This window comes from Dysidea avara, chromosome 5 (genome assembly GCF_963678975.1).
Source record: "Dysidea avara chromosome 5, odDysAvar1.4, whole genome shotgun sequence".
NCBI lineage: Eukaryota > Metazoa > Porifera > Demospongiae > Dictyoceratida > Dysideidae > Dysidea > Dysidea avara.
Genome location: NC_089276.1, coordinates 39,726,284 through 39,747,097, shown reverse-complemented (window position 1 = coordinate 39,747,097; position 20,814 = coordinate 39,726,284). Strand labels below are relative to the sequence as shown.

At 37.4% G+C, this 20,814-nt stretch overlaps 1 protein-coding gene across 1 annotated transcript in view; it reads left to right on the top strand.

Moving 5' to 3' along the window:
- LOC136255277 (mucin-22-like) overlaps nucleotides 1–20,814 on the top strand; it is a 95,832-nt gene that overhangs the window by 17,833 nt on the left and 57,185 nt on the right. The window contains exons 5-7 of the mRNA XM_066048002.1: nucleotides 11,640–11,975; nucleotides 12,036–12,419; nucleotides 12,473–12,760. Coding sequence (XP_065904074.1) covers nucleotides 11,640–11,975; nucleotides 12,036–12,419; nucleotides 12,473–12,760 — 1,008 coding nt within the window. The remainder of the gene's footprint in view (nucleotides 1–11,639; nucleotides 11,976–12,035; nucleotides 12,420–12,472; nucleotides 12,761–20,814) is intronic.

Sequence of the window (20,814 nt, the reverse complement as noted above, 5' to 3'; positions counted from 1 at the left end):
TTGAAGCACACCCTGCAATGCAAAGCACATGTTTTCTAGGGTGATCTGGAGACATGCCTCCCCCCTGCCCAGAGAATATTTTAAAATGGAATGCTCTGACATTGAATCTGAGACCAGTTTTAACTATTTATCACTGAATGTACAATTAGTTGCATTTGTCAGTTGTATGTATACAAATTGCAGTGTGTGATGTTTTAATAATAAATAAAATGAATGAACTAAATAGCTACTGTGTGCTTTCGAAATAGTGTATAATATTTTACGTTGATATTGTTTGTAACCACATTGTTAGCATTGGATAAATGTGATACTAGTGGTGGTTTTGATTGAATTAGCACAAGTTATATATATTTACCTAGTTATTGCTAAAATTTCTCTTGTGAATTGCTGCAGATCAAAACTTAGTGTATGCAGAACACCTACACTTATAAAAGCACTTAGGCATCTTTTCCACTCTGCACATTTTAACCACAAAACAGCCACCTTAATCCCAGTATCGTACCTCTACTTCGTAAACATAGCACACGTACTTGTTTTTCTCTTTTCTGCCACCTGGACAAAGCACTGCTTGTGTGGGGTTGGTTTCTTTGCAACGTATTGTAACCCACAATCGATAATCGCGAGCTGCAATGCTTTAGCTTATGATGCGTGCACATCAAATCAATCCTTAGATAGGAAGAAGACTTTGCACAGCAAACGATTAGAGTTGATAATGAATGCAATAATAATAATAGCTGTATCTTTATTTATAAAAATGAATTAGGGGTCCAAGCAATAGAAAGTAGCGAAAGAAGATAGTATTATAGTTAGTGATGCCATGATACATATATCATAACTAGTGTAAAGATAATTTTCAAAATTTAAACATGGGAATAGATATTGCTGAAAAAGTAAAGAAACAAGAGTCAAATAAGCCAGCATGTTAAACACACAGAGATCTCTATTTGGACTCAATGGATATGGTATAGCTAGAGAAGCACTGAGAATGCTTCTGTATAAATGTTTATTTGAGTCCAAATAGAGATCTCTGTGTGTTTAACATGCTGGCTTGTTTGACTCTTGTTTCTTTGCTTTTTCAGCAATCTCTATTCCCATGTTTAAATTTTTGATAATCAAGGCACACGGTAGTGTGTCGTGCGGCCCAAGAAGCCGGCGCACCACACCGTGAGTATATTTACAGGAAGAAAGTAAACGTGATTTTCACACCTTTGTAGCTCCGTGATTCCTTATCCTATTGAAACCAAAGTTGCTACAGAACTGCCGGCTATGTAGGGGAGTCCACATACCAAATTTGAAGAAAATCGCTCCAGCCATTTCCGAGATACGAGCGGCTAAAGTTTGGGTTTTTTTTCTTCGTTTTTTTCTTCTTTTCGCACACTTTGCAAAATCCACAATAAAACACGAATGCGTGCTCCAATCGGGATGAAATTTGGCACACTTAAAGGGCTCATTAAGGCGAATCTCAGTACCAAGTTTGGTAGGAATCCGATGAACATTCACGGAGTTATGACCGATTATTTGCGTAAAACAAGGTCGAAGGTCTGTCACACCCACAGGGTAAACTGCTTGAAGGAATGAGCTGAAAATTGCTATGTAGATGGAGTAACTATCGTAGGAGTGCCTTTTTGTGGTTTGAAAGGAATCCAGTTAAAGGCCATCGAGATATGATACAAAACCCAACCTATGTCACAATTACGCGATCGACTTTTATGAATTAAAAAAACTATTAGTTTTCACGACTACAACCGCTTAGAACAGTGAGCTGAAAATCGGTGTGTAGCTGGAATAATTATCATAGAAAGTCCTTGCAGTAGTACAGAAGAATCGGATTACAAACTACTGAGTTATGATTCCAAAGCCAACTACGTGTAGCATATGCGAGATCGAGATACTCTAATAGAACAGTCACCCTTATAAAGCATTCAGCTACGTTTATAACTTACTCCATTATAGAATTATATGGCATTGTAAGTTATTCTGTAGGGAGTTCAGCTACAAACAGTTAATCTTATAGACAATTCAGCTACAAGCAAGTCATCCTGTAGAGAGTTCAGCTACAAATATGTTGCTGTAGAGATTCAGAACATTATAAGTCACACTGAAGAGAATTCAACTATAAACAAGTCACCTTGTAGAGAGTTCAGCTACAACAAGTCACTCTGTAGAGAATTCAGCTACAAACAAGTCACTGCGTAAAGGGTTCAGCTACAAAAAAGCTACCTAGTAGAGAGTTCATCTAGATCAGCTACAAACAAGTTACTTTATGCAATGTTCAGCTACAAGTAAGTCACACTGTAGAGAGTTCAGCTAGAAACAAGTCATCCAGACTGAGTAGAGAGATCAACTAGAAAACATCACCTTGTAGAGAGTTCAAATCACCCTGCAGATAGTTCAGCTACAAGCAAATCACCCTATAGAGAGATCAGCTAGAAGAAGTCACCTTGTAAAGAGTTTAGCTACAAAGAAACTACCATGTAGAGAATTCAGTTATGAACAGATCATCCTGTCAAGAGTTCAGCTAGAAACAAGTCATCCTGTAGAGAGATCAACTAGAAGAAGTTACCTTGTAGAGAGTTCAGCTGCAAATAAATCACCCTGTAGAGAGATCAGCTAGAAATAAGTCACCCTGTAGAGAAATCAACTAGAAGAAGTTACCTTGTACAGAGTTCAGCTACAAACAAACCATCATGTAGAGAGTTCAGCTGCAAACAAATCACCCTGTAGTGAGTTCAGCTACGAAAAGATCACCCTGTAGAGAGTTCAGCTAGAAACAAGTCATCCTGTAGAGAGATCAGCTAGAAGAAGCTACCTTGTAGAGAGTTCAGCTACAAAGAAACCACCATGTAGAGAGTTCAGCTGCAAACAAATCGAATTGTTGAGAGTTTAGCTACCAACAAATCACCATGTAGAGAGTTCAGCTAGAAACAAGTTATCCTGTAAAGAGATCAGCTAGAAGAGGTTACCTTGTAGAGTGTTCAGCTATGAACAAACCATCATGTAGAAAGTTCAGCTGCAAACGAATCACCCTGCAGAGAGTTCAGCTACGAGAAGATCGCCCTATAGAGAGTTCAGCTAGAAGAAGTCACCTTGTAGAGAATTCAGCCGCAAAGAAACCACCATGTAGAGAGTTCAGCTACGAACAGATCACCAGGTAGAGTTCAGCTAGAATCAAGTCACCCTGCAGAGAGATCAGCTAGAAACAAGTCACCCTGCAGAGAGACCAGCTAGAACAAGTCACTTTGTATGTAGAAAGTTCAGCTACAAAAAAAGTCACCCTGTAGAGAGGTCAGTTACAAACAAATCTCCCTGTAGAGAGATCAGCTAGAAGAAGTTACCTTGTAGAGAGTTCAGCTACAAAGAAACCATCATGTAGAGAGATCAGCTAGAAGAAGTTTCCTTGTAGAGAGTTCAGCTACAAACAAATCACCCTGTAGAAAGATCAGCTAGAAGAAGTTACCTTGTGGAGAGTTCAGCTACAAAGAAACCATCATGTAGAGAGTTCAGCTGAAAACAAATCACCTGTAGAGAGTTCAGCTACAAAGAAACCATCATGTAGAGAGTTCAGCCACAAACAAATCTCCCTGTAGAAAGGTCAGCTAGAAGAAGTCACCTTGTAGAGAGTTCAGCTACAAAGAACCATCATGTAGAGAGTTCAGCTGCAAACAAATCACCTGTATAGAGTTCAGCTACAAACAAATCTCTCTGTAGAGAGGTCAGCTAGAAGAAATTACCTTGTAGAGAGTTCAGTTACAAAGAAACCACCATGTAGAGAGTTCAGCTGCAAAGAAATCACCTGTAGAGAGTTCAGCTACAAACAAATCACCTGTGTAGAGTTCAGCTACAAACAAATCTCCCTGTGGAGAGATCAGCTACAAGAAATTACCTTGTAGAGAGTTCAGTTACAAAGAAACCACCATGTATTGAGTTCAGCGTCAAAGAAATCACCCTGTAGAAAATTCAGCCAAAAATCAAATTGCCCTGTAGAAAGATCAGTTAGAAGAAGTTACCTTGTAGAGAGTTCTGCTACAAAGAAACCATTCTGTAAAGAGCTCAGCTGCAAACAAATCACATGCACAGAATTCAGCTACAAACAATTCACCCTGTAGAGAGAGCAGCAAGAAGAAGTCACTTTGTAGAGTGTTCAGTTACAAAGAAACCAGCATGGAGAGTTCTGTAATAAATATATGTATTATATATATAATTTGTACATTTACTGATAAAATCAGAAATATTTAAAGTACATCTGCTTCATCTTTTCTTCTTCCTGTGGAAAAGAAAAAAAAGACAGGTTTAAAAAGTCCCAAAGCCGGCCATAGGCCGGCTTTGTGGTATACAAATACAAAAAGAGATGAAATCTAATCGAAAACAGCCAAGCTGTAAAAAAGTGTGCGGCCCTCAAAAGGCTATGGTGAAAAAAGATGTGAAATCCAAGGTGGCGGCCAAGAAATGGCTGTGATGGTAGGTTAATGGTAAAAATTTAATAACGACAATTCAGGTGAATTTTTGTGCCGCTTGGTCAATTGGCACAAAATTAAACATAGGTAATGATATAAGGTTTCCAAATGGATGTGTTATCACAGAGGAGGTCGGACACAATATAAGTGCTACTAAAAACTATTACCATTAATTGCATATTTCCAATACCAAGACAAAGATTAAGTGATAAAGAAGGTATTAGCAACAGACACACCTGGTTTTTTGTGATGTACAATGGAATTCTTATTGAAACACTAGTGGTCAAGTTTCTCGTTCTCTAATCAATTTCCGTGAGGCCAGACTGGCAGCGTCCACTTCTTTTTTTTAGTTTACTTGGAGGCGATTTCAGCATCATATTACTTTCTTCAATATTTGTTCAGCTCGACTACAAGCATGTAAAGTGTCAACAGCGATTTACGGACTTGGAGTAGTGGGGTTGAATGGGATAGATTGCCCTAAAATTCTAAACTTGAGGTGCACTTTTGAATGGTGCTTGTTAAAACTTTGCTGAAGGCTTGGTTATACTTTCAATACAAATATATGCGCTCATGTGTGCCGTGTCCAGCCTCCTCTGGTGATATCATGAATAGATTGGATACTTATTAACACAATTAGCATGTTGGTTACCCTTGCAGTGTCTAAGAAGATCATTGGTAAAGTGAACCTACAAGAAGCAAATTTGCTTGAGAATAGGTGTTATCATTGTAATATGTATTTAAAAATAGGTTATGACCATGAAGATAGACACAGGAAGGAAAGTTATGTAGTTTTTATCCCCAAAACCTGCTCACATTTTGCTCTAGACCTGGTATATTTCAGTTATTAAAAAAATACTTTTATTGGTTCCTTTTAACCTCATATATTCCAGTGAACCTATACTTCTTCCAAATTAACTTCTAAGCCTACTTTTGGTTGGGGAGCTTCCTAAGGTGGTGTTTAAAGTAGGTGTATGTTCTATCAGGATTTTGGCAAAAACACCAACGATCTCTTTTATAAACTACTACCGTGGTTCATGGAAAGGAGCTTTTATTTTTACTGCAGTTCCCCTTTAAAGTACAGAATGTATGTAAACTAGGGCTGAGCAATACTGCCATTTTAGTATCACGATCGATACTGAAGCCACTATTCACAATACTGAATAGTTCACGATACTTATGAATAAGTCAATCATAGCTGCTGCTGCATAGCATATTGCTCAGCATTCCTGCAGGAAGTCCTTATAGGTGATAGTAAACTAGCCACTATCATTCTTGTTTACATTAACAATTATTGTAACACATGCTTTGAGGTTATGTTGTGGTGTTCACACCTCTCTGCAGGGGAAGCCAGGTGGGTGGACTTTATCACTTACAAGGATTCTTAGCCTAGTACAGCATAACAATTGGATTTTTAATGACAGTAATGTACATGCATGGTATCACAATAGTTAATAACAAAATATCGTGATATCGATATTTTCAAAATATCGCGATATATCGCTAAAACGGTAGTATCGCTCAGCCCTAATGTAAACATTGCTAAGTATGAAATTTTCCATGAAAAGTTGGCTCCCGGGTCCTTGGATCCCCGGTTCCCAGTTCCACGGTTTATACCTATCCCAAAAGGGTTGGCAATGGTATATTTGTTGTCAATCCCTTGTCTCATAGTAACCAAGTTACTGTTATTGTGCCAGCTCAACCCTTAGGTTTCCTCCTTGTACTTTGATGAAACACTGTGTCTGGACAAACTACATTTTGGTCAGACATCTATGTATGCTGTCTGAGTTCTGGTGTTATCATCATAAACCACGATAAGTGGGTCCATATTAGGGATCTCCCATGTCTTTTGCAATAATTCTAATAGAGCGCACACCTAAAAACCACCAACCCTCTAGTGGTTCTTTGCAATAAGTATAAGTCCACTAGTAGGTATCAAGTGAAAAGGGAACAGTATGTGTATTTCAGACAAAAGCTGAAATTTGCCGTTTTGGTTATCTTTATATTTTTGTTTTGTTTCACGGATGTACAGCAAAACTTATCGACTCTTTTGCAATTAAAATTTATAGCGGTGCTTACTCAGTCCATTCCAATGACCCATCTTCCACTTCATTTTAAAGCTGGAAACAGGACATGTTTTCTTGCTCAGACTCCTTTCTATATGTGAAACCATTAAAGTATAGGTGTACTGATATAAGAAAACTAAACTGATTCGATACCAATCTGATATGAGGTTAATCATTTTGAAACCGATACGATACCAATCCGATATACTGATATAACTGTTTATATTTGAGGAACCAATCTGCCATGTTTCAACTTTATTCTAACTACTGAAGACAGTCTTAAGATTATTGGCTATGCTTGGTTACCCATGGTGGTGTGGCCTCTATTGACAGCTCAGACTATAAGGCACCCACAAATATTTTAATGTATGCCCCTGCCAAGATTAGTCCAGATTACTCTACATTTTAATGGCTTGTTGAGATGGCTGGTTGTTTTATGCTGTGTTTTTAATTCATCTTATTGTTGTTTCCCCATGCTCACCACTATGAGTGTTTGTTGTATGATTGGTAAGCTTTGTGACAACATACCAGTAATTATACATGTACTTAGATGGCTTCACGTAGCATACCGCCTTTAAAAACAAGGAAGATAACTGTTTCCCACCCTTGTTAGCTAAATAATAGGGTTTATAATGTGGCTTGATGATTGGACAGTGTCCTCAAGATAGTTCGGTTGTATATCGGTGTATTGTATTGGTTTTTAGCAGCAATACTGGCTCCCACCAGTATAGTAGAAGTTTCTATATCGGCCACCGATACAATATGTATCAGTATATTGGTACACCTCTACATTAAAGGTTGCACTATGAAGTGTTTGCTTTGCTTGATCACGTACATAGATTTTGTTAATCAAATCTGTTGTATTAACCCTTTCACCGCTTCAACCACATTTATCTGGTTTGATGCTATAAAAGGTGCTTCGAGTACAATTCTAATGAGCTACCATTTCTATCATGCATTTTATAGTACGATGCGCTTACCCTGAAATACGCACGCCCACAGAGGTCCCATTTCTGGGATAACCGGATCCTTTGTGCACTATTGCGGGTTTGTTACATAATACCGCAAAGTTTTTCTTGTTAGAAAAGACAACTGTCATGCATCCTCAAGTTGATAGTCACGTTTTGAAGTTCACTGGATTGTTATTGATAGGCTAAGACAGCCAAGGATCACTGTTGGCTGTTTTTCAGAAATGTGGTGTGATTCGCTCATGTGCGTATACGCATGCGTGATACAAGATTTGGGATAAATCTCGAAGAAACCAGCCAAATAAACAATCGCTCAGTAAGGAGACTGTTTAGAATAGTTGTATGTACTGTAATACTTACCTGTAGTAACTTTATTTGTATCTAACTACTTATTTAAGCTGCTTTTACCGTATTTTTCAGTTTTGTTGTCTTGTAATTACTTAGCGGTTTTATTTATGTAAACAAAAACAACCTAGTCGAGGTCCTTAGTCTATAGCAATTACTTAGAGGTATGGTAACTAAGTACTATAGTGTACAGTTAAGCTTGTATAGTGCAATTTGTAGCAGATTCTGTGGTCCGTTGGAAAATTCAGCTGTGAAAGGGATAATTATTAATTACTTAATTAATTAAAAATTAAGCTCATAGTAAGTGAGGAAGATTAACCTGTGCACAAAAGTTTGCTCCTAGATGGTTTTGCGATTAGTATACGTGGGCAGGTTGCTTATACGCAGAATCCGTTAAGCCTTAGTAAACTGTTAGATTTGCTGTAGTGTGAAGCTCTGTTTCGACAGCTTATTACAGTGGAACCTCAGTTATCGGACCCAAGTTAACTAAACTGCGGAAATGACTACTCTATTAGAGTGGTGACTGTTCTATTAGGATAGTTGATGATACTGATACTTTAATAATGTTCTTTATGCTATTTTAAAGTTAGTTTCAGAGATACATACTTTTCAGACTTATAGACCACCCCTGGTCCCAAGGGGTGTTTGGATTACTGAGGTTCCACTGTACCTCCATCTTACCTTCGTTCTAGTCTTGTAGTCTATGATTCATTTTGTGGGTGCCACCATATGGTGCCACATAGTCTATGGAAAGCCATTACATACATGCTAACCACAATATTGCTGACCACAGCACTGTTCAGTGTGACAATGGAGCTAGGATTTGAAAAAAAGTACATCTCTGGTAAAACATGTTTTATAGCGTTGTGGTATTAAATGCACAACCACTGCCGGACTTTCACTGCTTATCAGAGTTTAATGCCTTGTGACAGGTAGCTAGTTCAGTGTGCAGCATCTGGTGTGTTTTTATGAGCACTGCATGAGGATGCTAATGTGATGACAATGACTAAGAGCCTAAATCTACAACTATACACATGTAGTATGACAACTGCTGCTCAATGTTGGGAATGTGTACTATGTAGTCTTGTCCACAGCCAATAGACATCACATAAATACTCTAATAATGCAGTCAAGTGTGCATGTCTGATAACAACAAAGCTTACACTGAACTTGACAGCTATTAAAGACACTAATGTAAATTGCTCTGTCTTCGACAATCGTTATTGTCAATAAAACTAATCCATTACTGGGTCATTTAAAAAGTACACAAACTAGATAAAAAACTGTTTTAACAGTGTAAAACTAGTATTTTTTTAAAATTATTAATTTTAAAATGAGTAGAAATCTATGCAATAAAAAGTAGTGAAACAAGAGATGATATTACAGCATAGATTGGTGGGTAAGTCCCTATTTTGACATTGAGCAAAATTACAGCTAATGTGCCAAAGTAGGGACTTCCCCATCGAGCTATGCTGTAATACAATCTCTTATTTCACTACTTTTTGTTGCATAGATCCCTACTTCATTTTTAAATTAGCAATTAAAAAATACTAGTTTGTTTAGTTTTTTGTTGTAGCTAGCACAGCTAGTTGCAGTGTAACTTGTGAACTAGCTATTAAGTTCCAGTACAGTTTATTAAAGTACATACTGTGCCAAAATTGGAAGCACATAGGCCTGCAGTAACATGCATAGCTTACCTTATAGTAGCAGTGGCGCCGCTCAGATCTATGACCTGTCTCAGTACAATGGTCCATGTTCTATACACCCGGGCCAGAAGTTGTTCTAATGAACAGGCCCTTTCAGTTGTCTGGAGCTTAGTCTCGACTAACAGGATGAAGTAATAAAATTTCCACTTGAGTGCCATATCCAATCACTCGCTGATCTCATCATCTGGCACTGAGTGGCTGAGTCAGTGTGTTCAGAGGAACAAGCTGTCGAGTATCAGTCCGTATATTAAGTAACAAATCTCTTTGTCGATTACAGTCCAGGCATTGACAAAAGTCGAAGTCAGCCTTAATGTTTCACATGCAACGCTTAAAATTATGAGTGCCTCACTCTCTCAGCAGCATAAGTGCTATCTGAAATAATTTTGTGGAGTCTTCAGAGAAGTGTTGATATGGAAAATTAACACCTCAGTATGGTTTCGATGTTGGAAGAAGAGATAAAAGGAAAGACAAGGTGCACAGGGTGTACTCTCATCGGAACCCCAAAAGGCACATCCCACTGGTGAGGAGTTTGTTGTTGTGGCGAAAAAATGGTGACCGTGCGCTGCTTTATTTGGACTCTAGGCTTGCGACTCTAGTTTTGGAAATTTAAAAAAAAATTTATATGGTCACTGGTAAGTGTTGTCTTGTTTTTAATGCTGTATTTTATGTTAGATGAACTAATATTATTCTGTAAAGGTGATTTTTGTGGCATAAGATATCTCTAGGATGATTTAAAGGCAGAATTTTGGATGACGCACGTCACTTTCAGGGTATCCCTACTTGAACAGTACCAACCGTACTGTTTGATAATGCTTCAGGAAGATAAGACAAAAGATGATAAATTTTCAATGCAAAAATGGCTATAAAGGTTGCCTAAGGCCAAATATGCAGTGGTTCTATATCAAAAAATAAATGTCACAAGGATTACTATTTATGTGGAAAGTTTCATAATTGTATCACAAAGTATGTACACGAAATGCACACTATGGCACCCTACTAAATAGGAATTGCTGAAAAAGCCATGAAACAAGAAGGGATCGCTGGGGTGGTAATGTAAACCACAAATCCCTATTTTGACTTGTCTCAGATGATGGAACATGTAGTTAAACTTTATGACAGAGAGTCAAAATAGGGATTTGTGGTTTACATTACCACCCCAGCAATCCCTTCTTGTTTTGTGGCTTTTTTCAGCTGTCCATTTTTATTCCCATTTAAAAGTTTTTAGCTATGTAAGACTAGTGCAATAAATTACATATTTAAATAAATGTCAAAGTCAATTTACTCCACCAAGATATTCCACTTTGTGTTTTTACTGATGACCTTGTCAAATGATATCCGGTCATCAGCTCATGCTCCATTCATAGCACAAAGTTCATTTATAGTGTATTCATGCAATTATCCTTGCTTGTATGGTTTTGCCCTAAACTACAAAAGAATTATAACAGTCACTTTAGCTTTGTAAAGCCATCAGTCATGTAGCTACCATTTTGCCTCAAACTAGGCCTGTCCCAAGTAAAATACTGGTCCCCAACTCCTGTTTAATTGCCAGGAATGGAATAGAAATTGTTACAACTGAAATAAAGACAAGCTTTTAAATAAATGCTGAGTCTCAAATATAGCAACCATGGTTTCTTAAAATTTCATCAACAATAAAGTGAAAAGTATCCTATAGTTTTCCTTCCAAACTTTAACCTATTAGATATGCTGGGGAAACCATCAAGGAGGGTGGAGCACAGAGGTATGAAATTAATTCCAAAATTTTACATAATTTTTGTCTCTTGTATAATGCCAGTAACTGAGGTGAAAATCTGCCTTAAAATAAGCTTCAATTAAGTATGAAAGGTTGAGAGAATGTCTTATACCCTAAGCTCTGAAACCACTTGCACTTTCAAAAATGAATCCCTAATTTACGTAATTGTGCACATCAGTACATACAGTGCATTAGATTTAGTACAGTTGCCATCATTCTTTTCTTCACACAATCTTAATATTTTACTGTAGCAGTTATTATTCTATTAGCATTGTACGTACATTTACATGTTGTCATCAGCCTTCTGTGTTTGCTATTTATGAAGTGTTAATCCCTGTACGGAATTATTTCAGGTGTCACCATAGTCAGTACTCCAACTGGTACACCAGTTAATGTATCTACTAACACATTTGACTATCCCATATTGAGTAGTGTTAATCTGACATGTATGGTGACATTGTCTAATGGAGAAGCATTTACTGGAACTACAGCATATCTGTGGGACACTACAGGATGTTATACTAACACTGCTCGTAATAGTGGTAATCCAACATGTTTTCCTACTGGTGAGACAACACAAACTGTATCTGAAAACAGTTTAATGGCAAATGATGCTGGTACCATTACTTGTACTGTAACTTTGGATGATGTGGGCTATACTAGTGATCCACTAACACTTCGTATATCAGGTGATATAATTAATAACTATTATTGAGTATTATGTCACTTGTTATTGTACATGACTATAGGAGTTGGACTTGTTGGAGGGATTCAGACTACTGGATCAAATGCTGTTGTCTCTGGTAACATGGTTGATGACTATTCTGCTATTAATGTGACTAATACATCATCTGGTATATTATTTCGTTGTGTCACTGGATTAGGACCTACTAGTAACAGTAATGAAGAGTTGGGTCAAGTTTCCTTTAATGGTGTTCAAATACCTCATGGTACATGTGGTGGACGTGTGGTCCAATCACTTGGTGCTGATATTACTAATCTTGTTGGAGTTATTAATGTTCAAACATGTACTACATTTACTGTTAATGAAGAAGGTGTTTACACTTGTACCATAAGGAACAGTAGTATGGTGGACCAGACTGTGAGGGTGGGTGTGTACTTACCTGTGAGAAGTGAGTCACTTTATAGTGTGATCAATTGTTGTTAACTAACTTCATACACACAGCTGCTCCACTGATCACCACTACATTGTCTACTGTTAATAGCATAATTGGTTCTCCTGTAACATTGTCTTGTACTTCAGAAGGTTCTCCCCCAGACACATTCACCTGGATGAAGGATGGTATGCTATTAACACCAACTCCTAGTATCACCACAGTGACACATGATGATACTACTGCAGCTTTTCGTAGTGACTACACCATTAACAATGTTACTGCAGATGATAGTGGAACATACACATGTAATGTGACTAATCCTATTGGAAGTGATAGTCATAGTATTACTGTTAATGGTAAGGAACAAAGACACAGTAGGGCAGTGTGCTCATATGCATATATAACTACTATGTAAAATGACAGTTAATAGTTTTTTTCTCAAATGATGCAATTGGTCTATCTGCTTGTATGCTAAATATAATGTCATGATTCAGATCTAGGGACATGTCTATTATGCCAGAATAATTGCAGGAATAAAAGGTAGTCAGTAGAATTTGGAGAACTTTCCAGAATAATGAGATGAATTCTAGGAATAATTAATGCAAAATTATACATTTTCTTGTAATGCAAAACTCTTTTGGCAAGTATAAAAAGATCGATATGCTCTAATAGAGCAGTCAACTCCCAGTGCATAATTCTAATATAGCAGTTACTTTTGCAAAAAAATAAAATAAAAATCTCACTAATATGCTTGTTTTTGCAAAAATACCAGGATTAATTTTGGGAATAATAGGTAAATTAAAAATAATTGCCAGAAAGAATAATTGGAAGCTCGAAAAGCATAATAGACTCCATACGTATAGGAGTGTTTGCTTTGCCTATACACGGATAGCACTTTGTTAATCAATCTGACACTAATGCTGTGAGTAAGGGACCCTGCTGATATCAATTTACACAATACTTTGATACACAGAAGGATCAATCTTCTCATCATAACTTCAGTTAATTGGTGTCTAGATAAATTGTGTATGAGCATCACTGCAATTACATTTGAAAGAGTGAAAATCTTAGAGCTAGCCTTGCTTTTAAAGATTAAGCTTTGCACTAAAGCACAGAATACCGTATAGTAAAAAAGTTTGGTGGTAATTAACTTTGGTGAATTTGGCAAATAGCATTACAAATCGCCAAAGTTTTATCCACCAATTATTTTTAGCAATCACATGAGCAGATTAGCCATGTTGAAAAGTTGGGTATCGAAGTATCATGACAGGTATCGTGGGTATTTCCAAGTATTCCCTTTGATTGTCACGAGATTCAATGTCCCACAAGAGTTCACGAAAATCCAAACATTGCTCTTGACATTACAAGAACCAGCGAATGATACTTACACTTGTACGGTAGCTACCACTCGAATGCAATGCCGCTCTGCACAAGTGCAAGTGATTAAAAGACTTGCTAGTTAAGGGGTGTGGCAGCCGTTTCCATCATGAGTCGTCATCCCTCAATGCGAGGAATAAAGAGCTCCTTGATTCGCGAGTTGTTTATTAATCACGCGCATGTAGTCGAGTGGTACAGTACGTGGTAGCTAAACAAATTTAGGTGAAACTCCATTCGCCAAAGTTTTTTTTCATCAATTTTGCAACAGTGGGTTTTTGACAAACCTTTACTGTACGGTACTAATTGAGAGAGAGTCTATGACACAAGTGCTGTAGTTGTTCTATGTAAACCACTGTTTGTGATATATTCTCACTCTCAATTGTTGATTAACCACACACTGAAAATCACCCATAGAATGAACTACCTATATAACATTACAGGTTTTTGCAATTGAATTCGGCGACTTTGCGATTGAATTCGTCCCGTTTGCAATTGAATTCGTCAGTGTTGCAATTGAATTCGTCCCGTTTGCAATTGAGTTCGTCGCTTTTGCAATAGAATTCGTCGCTTTTGCAGTTAAATTCGTCCGTAACAAGAATGGCAGCTGGAGCAAACACGAAAACATGATGTAGCAGCTGCTACAAGAACTTGTTCAAGTACAACAGTAGTAAACAACTCTTTATAAGGCAATAATTCTTCCTCGACAGCCTTTCCAGCAACATTCCAAACTTTACTGCGCCATTCGCGATGGGTGTGGTCACTCGCGAGCAAGCTAATTAGCTTGTCAGACAGCTATCAACTTCGCGTACTACCAGCTTCAATTACCTTCTAGTGTCTCAAGTGTAACTCTCCACGGCATAAATAATTCATCTCTTAATGAACGGTTGGTTTCTTAGAACCGTTTTGTTTATGACGAATTGTAATGCAAACACGACGAATTCTATTGCAAAACCAACTAATTCAACTGCAAAACCGACGAATTCAATACGAATTCAATTGCAAACGGGACGAATTCAATTGCGACACCGACGAATTCAATTGCAAACGGGACGAATTCAATCGCAAAGGCGACGAATTCAATTGCAAAAACCTGTATTAAAAGGTCAAACATTCAGTACAGTTTGTTGTACTCATGGCATTGGACTTTCATTAGTTAAATTGTTAATGCCCAATGCTAGCTGCTATTTGTGAGATTTATGTAGAGCTGTACCGATATGGGATTTTGGCATGTACCGATATCCGATATGGATACCACCAAAAGAAGCCGATAGCCGATAGTCGATCCGATATTTGCATTACAAACAAAAGTCATAGTTAATCTGTGCAAAAGTGTACAGTTACCTACTCTACAACAACATGAGATATATTCATTGCTCACTCTATGCCTGTGGTAATAGTGGCTTGGGTTTCTATTGTGCAATCCAGACAATTAGGCACCCACAAACATTTTTATGCATACTCTCATGGAGCCTTAAACGGATATTTCTGCATTACTCTGCATTTTATTGGCTTGTGTGAAGGCTGGTACAGTAGGTTTTCTTGTGACTGTTCTTTTATATTACAAAGGTACTATTTATATATATAACTGCTTCATTTATTTAAGACTGATAAACTTTCCAGCAACAAACACCAGAATCGCGTGTATTTGTATGGCTTCTCGTAGCGTAGCGCTTGCTGTACAGTGAGCAATAAGCCACTGCTACTGAACAGCCACATGGATAACGTAGGAAACCAATATTATAATCCGTTTATGTACAAACTATTGCTGTATAAATATCGGTAGCGATATCGGTCCTCGTACTGTTCTGCACCAATGCTGATATTGGTAAAAATAGCCATATCGGTGGCCGATATTTTGGCCAATCCGATTATCGGTACAGCTCTAGATTTATGTGCTTAACAAGATATCAGTGGGTGACTATGGCTATTCAAAATAAGCCAGTGAGTAATGTGCGGTAGTACAGTAAAATGATAAGTAAGGTACACATGCAGACACAGAACTGAGAATATGGGGAAGGGCTCAGGTGACAAACCCCCTATTTGTGTTCCTTCACTAGCTAGATGAGTGAAAATGCAATTCAATTTACAATTACAGTACAGCTATGCAGAATTAGAATTGATAATCTAAAGCCATTCAAACTCTCGAATAACTTTGCTTTTACATAAATTTATTAGAATCAACATGTATCTATTACGAGGGTGGCATCATTTCAATGTAAGGCCATGAGTAACAGTGATTTTATCCAAGTATGTTGAGGATAACAGCGTAATGTGTTTTGCGGACTGGACTCGTGGGCTGAACTCACGGACTAAACTGGGAAACAGCTTTTAAACAATAATCCAGGTCTCTTGCAACACTGGAGACACCACTGTTGAGCTACAACTGCTGGTACTGCTCTTCCTTACAAGTGATGACACTAGTGCATGCACTAATTAATTAGAATACACTTACGATACACATGTACTAGCAGTGATAAAGCATGATAGAGGCTATTGTTGTAGCATAGATGTTTTCCTTTATTGCTTTAGCACTAACGTTAGGGATGTAGAGATGAGTCAATAATTATTCTTAGCAGGTAGCACCGGGCGAGGTGATGGAGCTATGCAAATAAACTGGCTCGTCACTACAGCCCTAACGCTAGTGCTAGAGTAACAAAGGAAAACATCTACGCTACAACAATAGCCTCTATCACGCTTTATCACTGTGCTAGTACACATATATCGTAATTGTATTCTAATTGATTAGTGCAAGTGCTAGTGTCATCACTTGTAAGGAAGAACAGTACCAGCAGTTGTAGCTTGATAGTGATGTCTCCAGTGTTGCAAGTGATCGATAATGCCTGGATTATTGTTTAAAAGCTGTTTCCAGCTCAGTCCGCAAGTCCAGTCTGTGAGTCCAGTCCGTGAAATACATTACGCCCAGGATAACTATCCTAGTAAGCAGGAATATACTGAAACTTAAATAGTTCACTAGCAGTGCTAAAAATTAAAGGCTACATTGTGATCAGACTTTTAAACAATTTTTTTTAAAGGAAGTTTGGATACATTCTTTAACCCTTGAAGCTGCTTAGGCCAGTATACCAGCTGCTACGAATGGTTGTAGACAATGCACTGTAATGTTTGAAGTGTTTATCCTAATGCTTCACAAGTTTATTGGTGATGTATTAAGGATTAAAATGATACCTAGGAATGTACCCTACAATGAATGTGCAAGGACCAAAACATGCCGTGGAAATGAATTTCAGTTAGTAAACTTGCAAATCCTTTACATACAGTGTACCTTTAGAAAATGCTGCAAAGCTCTTTTGCCTGGTGATCCCATATACTCCAAACTAATTGTTTGAGTATATGGGATCACCAGGGTTATCAATGTAAAAATTCGACATCTTCATAATAATATGCTAACTGCTGTTACATGTTGGACTAACTCTCACTTGAATACAGCTGCAGTGGCAATACAGTGGAACTTCAATTATCTGAACACCGATTAACTGAACTCTTGGTTATCCGAACGCCAAATCGACTGCTCAATTAGGGTATTTTGTCAACAAGTGTATGCTTTATTAGAGTAGTTGAGCAAAGCTCTGTATATAAATGTATGGAAGTTCAATTTTACATTCTATTCAGTTATATGAACACCCTTTCCCCCAATTAGTTCGAGGTTCCACTGTAAATTCCATTGCCTTCTTGTCGAAATATCTGCAAAATCGGAGATTATGAGCTGTAACTCTCAGAAGCCTTGATCCTTTATTGTAATACTGGAGTTCAACCTTCCTCTGTGAGTAAACCTTCACCTAAAAGTATTGGTAGTTTGATTGGTGACATAGGGTTTCTGTCGGTGCATCATTTGAGCACACTTTTGGGCTCCAAAAATGGGTTTTCGTCTATGGATACCAAACAATTGATAGCTCGAACCTCTTCACACCGCAGTAGTAGTCATCCATCGACAAAGAAGTTACATACGTAGGTTTGAACATCTCTAACCATCTGGGTGAGCGTGATATAGGGAAAATTTGCCAGAAATCACACCTTGACTACATAACTTGCCCACTCTAAAAATATAAATCTTGGTGTAAAGCAACTGTATAAAAGTACAGCTAGAAGTGAGGTTATCACTGTCAGGAATCGTAAAATTAAATTAAATGGTGCTAAGGAAATTACAGTAAGCTTGCATGATTTCTGCCACCTAAACACTTGATGTCTTATGCAGTGCTACGACAACTGTGATTTTATCCCTCAATACAAATATTGCCTGCCCAGTGATAATAAACAAATAAATGTAGGCGGTGTATCATTACTGACCACACTCAAACCTAGTCAGATAAGCCTGATTGAATAGGCTAAGTGCTTTTGTAGCTAAATTGCAGCGACGATAACCTTGCTATTAGTTATATTGTATGGATCATACTATTGTTTTACACCGAGATATGCAGTTCAGCAAATTTTGCCCTATATCATATGGTTAGCGATGTTCAAATATAACCATACTTTGTATGTGACGTCTTTGTTGACGGATGGTTACTACTGTGGTGTGAAGTAGTTTGGGCTATCAATCATTTGGTGTCCATAGACGAAAACCCATTTTTGGAACCCAAAATTGTGCTCAAATGATGCAGCGACAGGAAACCTACCTCACCAATCAAACTACCAATGCTTTAAAGTGAAGGTTTACTAACAGAAGTAGGTTGAACTCCAGTATTGCGATAAAGGATCAAGGCTTCTGAGAGTTACAGCTCGCAATCTCAGGTTTTGCGAGTATTTTGATGGATTTCTACCCTAAGAAAGCAATAGAATTTATCACCACTGAAGCTGTATTCAAGTGAGAATTAGTCCAACACGTAACAGTAGTTAGCAAATATTTTGAAAGATATCGAATTTTTACATTGGAAATCCTACCATTGACCAATTCACCATTGAAACCTTAATTAAGACGGTAGATAATATGTGGAATGTGGCATTGCAAAAGGTCACTGTTCTTCATAGTTATTTAACCTTCCGCTAGTAGCCCATTAAATAAACTTTATTTTGATACCTGGTTTTTAGGTAGCAGGTTACATGGCCATATAAGCCTGTGTAAAAATGCATTCCTGAAAAGAAATTATGTGGTGTTATGGGTTTAACTGTTGCTGGCTTTCATGCTACTATTGTGTTAAGAGTTTCTCTTGTTAAAATTCAGGTAATACCATTCTTTGCTGATTTCACAAAAAAATGCAACTGATATTTAATGTATTTTTGAAGAACTTTATGTATTCACTAAAAGTGCTTGCTACTCACTTCACAAGTTAATATTTCTTTGTAAGGTTTATTTCCGCTGTAATTGTAAATTTGTATGTTTGAGTTTAACCTGAGCATTTAAATGTGTGTGAAAAGGTGTTAATGATAAAAATTTTACTGGTGATAAAATATGCAAGTTACTCACTATTTAGTGATTTTTGTAGAACTTTATTTAGAGGGGGCAAATGCAGATATTGAGACAGGCAAACTTAATGGTGTATTGCCTGCCTGAAAGGTCTATGGCATGCCTATATGCATTATTTTGTACAATAGAGATTGAGTCTAGTAGCACTTTTATACCTTGTGCTTCCCAGTTCCTAAAAATGTATCTCCCATGCATTAAAAGGTTGTTCAGGTAAGGTTATGGGATAGTGAGCAACTGTCGAATTAATAATATTACGTAATTAAGCAACTGGTGCACCTGTAAGCACATGCATGGTGTTGCTCTCTAATGGCAATATTTTCCTGAACCAAAAATCAGGACTGTCAAACAAGTTGTTAACATTTTGTATGTGCAAACTACTAGTTTGGCTTCTTGTCCAGGTCTTGACAGAGCCATTTGTAGTAAAAATAACTGTTCTAGTTTGTAGTATGAATTTAAAAATTAATGTGACCACAATATCTTGTTTTAGGCCATATTGTAATGCTTATTCACAAATCCTCTTGTCAGTCCCTCAAAAGTGATGTTCTTAGATTTGTTATTAAATTATCATGGGTCTTCATTGGTCTGAATTTTGGTTCATAGTTTTAACTTAGTTTTAATTGACATGTGACAAATCGTGTTTCCATGACAACATTTGAATTCCATGTCAATTAAGGGTGTTCACGGCTATTTGAAGCCATACAATGCATGATTTTGTATTGTTTCTTGTACACGCACAACGTGTAAAATGAATCCATATACTACTTACATTAGAAGTGCTTCCCTTTCTCTTCAACACAAACCAAACAGAATTCTTCTAGCTTGTACCATTTCATAGCATGGTGAGATTCTTTGTAGAGCGTTTAAATACAGAGCGGTTAAATCGTAACTAGTCCTCCATTTTCAACACTAACGTGCTGGGAACCACGCTGAGTAAACTTCAGGTTATAACTCATAGCTCTATGTTTAGTATTTTTGCGTAGCTCACACAGAACACAAGTTAGCACTAAAAGTGTGGTTCATTAAACAAAACCTTGCGTTTCCATCATCGTAACTCGCAAAGCCATAGCGCTACGTGCTAAATCTAAACATAGCCCTGTAGAGAATTTATCAGCTGATCTCTACAAAATTTGAAGCCTTCATGGCTATGTAGCATATATTGGATTGCATTCTCTGGCACATCTATACCCATTTCACACATGCATATTAATTTCCAAATGGGACCTAGGTTTTTATGAAATATAGCCATATTAGATTTGCAACAATGATGTACTGTAATGTGTATTTAAATCTACCTTCTTTTTAATGCAAGACCATGAGTGAATTAGTAGTTAGCTTACCTCTGCTCGTCACATACTCCTGGGGCCTGTCCGACATATTTTGCAGTAACTCATAAAAAGCTTGAGATTGTTCAGCACACATAAGTCTATGTTTAGTACTATAAGGGGTGCCGCCATCATTCTTTTCAATGTGATATTTTCACCACACAGAAGCATGCTCATCTTTGCAATAATGATTATAGAAATTCATAACACCTTCAGAAAAAGCAGCAAGAGGATTGTCACTGTCCAAGACGTCAGAGCAGGACATCAGGCACTTCAAAGAATGTTTTACCCT